Source organism: Sinocyclocheilus anshuiensis, unplaced genomic scaffold, assembly GCF_001515605.1.
Source record: "Sinocyclocheilus anshuiensis isolate Anshui unplaced genomic scaffold, SAMN03320099.WGS_v1.1 scaffold329, whole genome shotgun sequence".
In the NCBI taxonomy this organism is placed as follows: domain Eukaryota; kingdom Metazoa; phylum Chordata; class Actinopteri; order Cypriniformes; family Cyprinidae; genus Sinocyclocheilus; species Sinocyclocheilus anshuiensis.
Genome location: NW_015540881.1, coordinates 759,566 through 767,169, shown reverse-complemented (window position 1 = coordinate 767,169; position 7,604 = coordinate 759,566). Strand labels below are relative to the sequence as shown.

General features: G+C 39.1%; 1 protein-coding gene across 1 annotated transcript in view; it reads right to left on the bottom strand.

Moving 5' to 3' along the window:
* The window catches only part of LOC107688523 (potassium voltage-gated channel subfamily H member 2-like), a 45,997-nt gene extending 40,268 nt beyond the window's left edge, over window positions 1-5,729 (bottom strand). Inside the window, exons 1-2 of the mRNA XM_016486215.1 lie at window positions 5,662-5,729; window positions 4,839-5,069 (exon numbers count right to left, since the gene is read on the bottom strand). Coding sequence (XP_016341701.1) covers window positions 4,839-5,048 — 210 coding nt within the window. The 5' untranslated portion in view covers window positions 5,049-5,069; window positions 5,662-5,729. The remainder of the gene's footprint in view (window positions 1-4,838; window positions 5,070-5,661) is intronic.
* Window positions 5,730-7,604: the final 1,875 nt, after the last annotated feature.

Sequence of the window (7,604 nt, the reverse complement as noted above, 5' to 3'; positions counted from 1 at the left end):
CTTCCAAAAGAGGACACGACTAGAAATCAGTGGTTAAGTTGTATTTACAACACTGTTCCAGAACAGTTCAACCCAAATATTCAGATGTGTGCAGCGCATTTTGTGGAGGACTGTTTCCTGATCCTGGCAGAGTAGACTACAATGCCGGCTGTTCTGACTCAAAGACTGTAAGTATGTTTTTTATATTTAAAGAGTTTTTATATTTTATATATTTAAAGCGAGTTTTTTGGGCAGTGTAGAGTAGGGCTTGTTGTTTGTCATTTCTCCGATCACAAATGCAGACATGGTTTTATGTTTACGCGGCGTGATGCAACGCAACGCGTAAAAAGACAGTATAAGTCATTATAATCCGTAATTATGTCCCCACTAACAAACAGTATGGTAAGGGGCGTAACATTTCCATCACACACTTGAAGTATATGGCCAATCACAACGCACTGGATAGCTGGCCAATCACAGCACACCTCGCTTTTCAGACCGATGAGCTTTGTAAAAATCGACGCGTTTCAGAAAGGCGGGGCATAGAGGAGAAACAATAATGTACAGTATGTGGAAAATTATGTGCTTTTTGAACCTTAAACCGCATAAACACATTTCATTACACCAAATACACAAAATAATCATATGACCCCTTTAAAGTGACAGCTGTTGTCTTTAAACTGTTCATGTTACAATATTTAGATTCTTTATTTTACCTTTTTAAAGGAACAGTTCACCCAAAAATGAAAATTTGCTGAAAATGTACTCACCCTCATGTCATCCAAAGACAGAACAGATTTGGAGAAATTTTGCATTACATCACTTGCTCACCTATGGATCCTCTGCAGTGAATGGGTGTCGTTAGAATGAGAGTCCAAAGAGCTGATAAAAACATCACAATCACAATCCACACGACTCCAGTCCATTAGTTAATATTTTGTGAAGTAAAAAGCTGTGTTTGTATGAAACAATAAGGCGTTTTAACTTTAAACATTCGCTTCTGGGCAAAATACGAGTCCCTAATCCATAATAATGCTTCCTCTAATGCAAACATCCCCTGTTGTCTGCTCATATCAAAATCCACCAACATTTTGTTTATAAGCGTTTTGGTCTGTGTTCACTTGTAGATGGTGCTTGATTTGTGCATATTTCTCTCCTGATTCAGACGAGATGACTTGTTAAAAAGCAATAGTATGGACTCATATTTTAGCTGGAATAAACTGTTCGAAGTTATAAACTTTGTTTCATAAAAACACAACATTTCTTTTTACAAGACACTACTTGAACAACTGCAATTTTAATTAATGGAGTGGGTTACTTGTCATGTTTTTATCAGTTGTTTGGCACCTATTCACTGCAGATGATCCATTGGTGAGCAAGCAAAGTAATGCTAAATTTCTCCAAATCTGTGCTGATGAAGAAACACCCTCAGGCCATCCAGATGTAGGTGAGTTTAAGTGTATTATCAGCAAGTTTTCATTTTTTCGGCGAACTATTCCTTTAATGAAAATAAATAGGGTTCATAAACTGTCAATTTCCAAAAACGACAAAAAGCATCATGAAAAGTATTTCAGAATTTTCTGAAGTCATACAATAGATTATGTTAGGAACAGGTTTTATTATGGGAAAGAGCAGCTTGGTTATTCCACTATAAATAACTATTGTTGCATGAAGACAAGCAACAAATGACAGAATTTTCAGTTTGGGTGAAGTATTCCTTAAAAAGAAAAGAACAATGCCATTATTTTCATCAAATATAAAGCTCAAACTAATGAGGCTCTATTTTATCTCATTAAGGTAAAGAAAAAAAATGTAGCAAGTTTTGAAATGGGGAGTTCCTATTATAAGTCATCCCCAGATCATTTACTGCAAGAGCATAATCTGCCTCATGGGTCATCATTAAGTGATCATCTGCTATGCTTTATACAATTCACAATCATTTCCTCATAGATAAACCTCAGAGGACCAACAGGCTTTAAAGAGGGTTGGACATTCACTAATTGGAATTGCTCTTTTGTTGGAGGATTACTGGTGCAACCACCATTAGTTCCACGCTTTTGCTTTCAAAGTCCTTCCCAAGGACTCTCTTAAAAAGCAAGGATCTTCGCCTTTACAGGAAAACGGGCATTGGTGCACTGGGTAACATAATGAGAAGGTACTATTTCTCTAGGTTCATAAAACAAAATTATTTATGCTGATTATACTAGTTTTCTAATCAGAAATAGATTTTTGTACATCCCTAGAAGGTTTTGAATACACCCCATGGCCTTCCTGTGAATTGCAGAATTTCGCTGAAGCATCATTATCCTTCAAAGTTCCCTCAGAGGAGCTTTTTGTGTGTCCTTCCAGCAGGTAATTTGTGCAGAAACTTCCAGTAGTCCTTTCCAGACTGCAGGACGTTATTACTGACCATGACACCTTCATTGCCTCACATTAGTTTTCAGTAATAAATGACCCACTGGACTATATAGCCATCTACATATTCATAACACATCGTCAAAGCACACACAAAGCAAAGTCCTGCTACTTATTAATTCTCAATCATTTTTAGGGTTCTTATGGGATTGATACACAAGAAAGCACATCTCTTCCAATATAATTTACACTGAATGTTGTTGAATGATGAAGGCTGTTCTATTTTTTCTTTGTGTATTATTTGCATGAAACATCTTTTGGAGTAAATATTTGAGGTCAATTAGAAATTAAATTTACGATTGTATTTGTATGAGTATACATCCCACTGACAAATAGGAGAAGCCCAAAAACACACTGGCAAATGTAACATGATTTCATCAGTAATCATATGTATTTATATGTAAACTGTGCTACTGACCCACATTTTTGTACATTTGCATAGACATCGAACTACATTTTCATAAAATGTAAATATTTTATGTATGAACAACTTTAGAGACGTACAAATGTTTACAAATCTACAAATTTCAGTCCATTGAAGATTTAATTTGTGGTAATAATAGATTGATTTCATTGTGTTTAAATCTATGAAATCAATTAAATATGCTTTAGCGTGCCATCACATTTAACATATTTATCTGTTTGAACATTATAATTTTATTCTGGTCTGTGCAATTTCTGTTGCTGCATTCAACGCTTTTAGACGGAGTCAAAAGCGAAATTTTAAAATATTAAATGACAATTCTGCCAACATTTAATCATTACTTAATCATTTTATTTTTATTTTATTTGCTGTGGCTACAAAGTAATTGACATATGCACCCTAAAAAAATCAATTCATTATACTACCGGATTGTATTCCAGGTCTTCAGGTCTGCACATGTCAATTATAAAGTCAGTTAGCTCTGTGTGAGAAAAAGAGCTTAATTTAATTTAGAAAAAAAATCATTATAGTATTATATTTTAACTAAAATGCTTTATTCTGCACTTATCTGCCCATTACGTTTTTTAAAAAGGTAGGTTTAGGGTCTCAAAACAGTAAAATGTAACTACATTAATATATTTATGATATAAATTAAACGTTTTTAGCTTCTGCAGCATACATTAATACTTTTACATTTTAGATGCTGTCAATACGTCCATAAGCCTCAGCACAAATCCAGAAAACAAAAGCTTTTACAATAAAGCTCTGGTAACCGTCAACAACCTCGTCTGTACTGGAAATGTACAAGGATTTCACATAATGCATTTTACACCTCCTTCATAAAACATGCTTAAACTTTCAAACATGTCATCTGAACACCAACAATAGCTTATATTTATATTGCTATTGTATTCTGATACACATACTGAACATGCCGTCCAATGACAATCCTGATGGGCCTAAGGTGATGGATTTGACTTGTAGGTTGCAATGATACAATACCCACAGACCACATAAGTCAATAAATAACCATGATTGTACACATATATATCCTAAACTTTATTGTTACCAATGACATACTGTATTGAAATGCAGACGACAGCGTAAGGAAGTCATATTTTGGAATGACTAAATGTAGCCTGAGCACACCTGAGAAATTTAGGGTGGTTAGGTTACAAAGGGTCACACTGAGAAGTATTCCTACCATCCAGATCAGTGGAAAAATACCCTGTGCTCGGACATGCTGCCTAAACCCTAGGATGGATTATGTGTATGTTTATCCGCTCTGTTAACATGTTAGCATATTCTTCCCTTTAAAATAGTCATACAGGAGCATTTCTGGTTGCTCATGGATGTTGATAAGTTGCTGACTTGTTAGTATCGTAGACTCAAATCCGCACTGTATGCATTGTCCTCTGTCCTGAGCACCACTAGAGGACACAATGTTATGACACCCTTATGCAACCATTTGGATTACTAGCATATAGCACTGGGAACTGATCTGGATTGTGAGAAATTGTCCTTTGCAATTATGTCTTCTATGACTATTGTTCCTATTCTCAAACTCCCAGCTGTCCTGGAAATCAATACATCATCCAGAAATGCTATCTTTAAATAGGAGAGGACAGAAATATAAATAATTAGAATAGCCCTTGTACTGTAATCCTCATCTTTCAATTGAGTATCCATAATAAAGGATGGCATGGGTAAGAGAGACTGCCACAAGAGAGGCTAAACTCCAAGATCAATCATCAAGGGACACATCAAATATCACAGAAGGATTCAGCAGAAAAGGAATAACATAATGTTTAGGGAGTAAGTATTAGTGTGTCCAAAGAAATACAATGAGTGCAAGGTTGCAAGTCACTGACAAACATTTATCAAATGAATGCAAGTGCATGAAATTGCTTGTGGTCATGTTATGCTTCTAGGTCAGCTTTTTTTTTAAGTGTCGCTGTAATGGCACCTACAAAATGAATGTTTAAATATACAAATATAAGAAACACCCCCAGAAACTTACCATCTTTCCTATATAGGGAGATCTCCACTTTCCTTTCTTCAGAGCCCAGTAAGGCTTTGGCCATCTGGGCCACCGCTGGTCGTCCAGTATGCGGTCCATACAGAAAACTGCAGGTACACGGCTTCTGCATGACCTCTGCACGTGTGTAGCCGCACATGCCACAAAAACCATCATTGCAGAAAATAATGGCGCAGTTTTCAACTCGAGCATTGGCGATAATGAATTTGCGATCTGTTGAGGTAAAGCAAGAGATGCAAGACATTCATAAATCACATTCATGTAGAACCAAAAAACAAGCTGCCATTGTGAATGAAATTAATGTATTTTTTTTACCTCAGTTAAAAGAAAGATAAACTTACAGTAATATGCAATAAAATTAAATAAATTATTAAAATTAAAAGTAATTATTAAAGTCACAGTTGTTAAGACACTTTTCACAGAAAAAAAACTCACATACTTCACACATTAATTTCATGTGTGTGTGTGTGTGTGTGTGTGTGTGTGTGTGTGTTGTGAATACATTTACATCAAAATTCTGTTTATTTAGATGACAAAAATAAAATAATGTCCATCTCCTATATTGATGCTGTGAATTTTATAGTGACTACTAATGGACAGTTTCTCCCAGTTATCACATATTCAAATGATACAAAAACATTTATTAATAATCATCATCATCATAAAAGTATAAAAAACGAATACCGATAATGGAATTATTAAAATTGTGAACAATAATCATCATCACCATCATAATAAACATCTTAACAACTTATTCAGTGTTCATTTAACGAACCAAGCAAGCAAACAAATATCATTCACTTACTTTGACCGTCGAATTTCCGAATGATGGTGTCCAGGAAGGTGTTCTGAGGCGCAACGTGTCCCCGTCGAACAGGCATTATGTCCTACTTTAGTGGGGCAAAAAGTTCTGCAAGTTCCGTCTCAGCTTGTGTTTGTTTTCAATAAGAGAGCGATATTGACTGCGCCGCCAGGACTCACACATGCACACAAGCTTTACATTTACAGCTCATCGACGTAAAAGCAACACGAGCGCGCGCCTCTTTAAAGTCTCACACACAGTAATTACGCCTTGAATCTGTCAGTGCGCGCATCCTCGCGCTCAGTAAATCATCTATCTGTCTGTCCATTTACCTCACGTCACCTGCTTCCTTTTCTTGCAAATGAATGCAAATCAACTTTCTGTCCCAGTCCACTCAATCACTTGCTCCTACAAGCTGTGAAACAGCCCCTCTCTGTGTTTGGGAGCGCTTAAAAATAAGCTTGAGTAGTAGTGTATGGAGAAGATGGTTGGGGAGGGTAAGGACTCAAGGGTGTGGAGGACCACATGATTCACTCATCCTGATGTTACCTCTCTGAGTGCCACTCTTCAGCGAGCACATCCGATTTAGAGTGGTAGACCAGGTCGAGCGCAAACTATAATATAATATTGGTAGAAGAAAAGCTAAGAAAATGGTGAAACTAGTACTATATTTGGATAACATGGATAGAGTAACCTCCAGATGATTTGCATGTATTTGCAAATGAACTTCTTTCTTTAAACTTAACAACAAGTATGTATAAATTAAATATAAAGATGTTATAATATAAGTGGATTCTGTTACGGAGGGAAGGATACGAGAAGGCAGGGTCGGATCCAAGTGCAGCTTTATTGTGACAGCGAAGTCGAACACAGGCAAAAGGTAAACACAGGAACAGACTAGACTTAAACTAAGGCTCAGGAAATGCTCTGTACGGCGCAGTCGCAACTAGACAGACAATCATAAACTTCAATCAATACTGCGCACTGAGTGTGTGTGTGTGTGAGCAACATTTATAGTGCTCCTGATGGACAACAGGTGTGTGTGTAATTAATTAGTTCCAGGTGCGGGGCTTGTGGGAAATGTAGTCCATGGTGAGAACTGACTGACATCGTGACAGTGCCCCCCGCCTAAGAGCGGCTTCCAGACGCTCAAACCAGACTTTCCAATTCATAGTCCACGGTGGAGTCCACGGCGGGAGGAACCATGATGGAGAGACTAGAGTTCCAACCGACGGAGATGGAACCGAGGAAAGGGGAGCCCAAGGCAGAGGCGGAGCGCCGTAGAGCCGGGGTGACACTGAGTGTTCTGAGGGCTGTGATGGAGCCGACGGCTCTGGCGACCGAGGCGCAGGCGAGGATCTGGAAGGCCACGGTGGAGTCGGAGCGACCGAGAACCAAGGCGGAGCCGGAGGGAGAGAGGAGCCCAACGGAGCCGGAGAGACAGAGGGACGAGGCAAAGCCGGAGGAGTGTAGTCCTGAGGCGAGGGCAGGTCGACGAACAACCAAGGCGGAGCGGACGGGACGAGGAAGCCCGGCGGAGCTGGTGGACTGACGGACCACGGTGGAGACAAGGGAGCTTTGAGCCAAGGCGACATCAAAGGATCGGAGGACCGAAGTGGAGTCCAGGCCTCGAAGGTCGGAACCAGAGATCTGGGATCCTCCAACCCTGGTGCAGCTAGAGGCTGTATGTCCCGAAGCAAATCCTGACCGCTAGCCACCCCTGATGGATGACCTGAGGGACAGACAGAGAACAGCGGAGACAGGACGAAGAGCATGACAGGCAGAGGAGGAGGGAGAGGGAGGTTGGGTGGGACAAAAGGGCACACAGCTTCATAATTAGTCTTTTTATCCACAAGTGAACAGGCGAAAAGTTCATACTCGGCCTCCTTGGCCGTGACAGGACAGGCAAAGAGCTCACAAACGGCCTCCATAGCCATGACAGGACG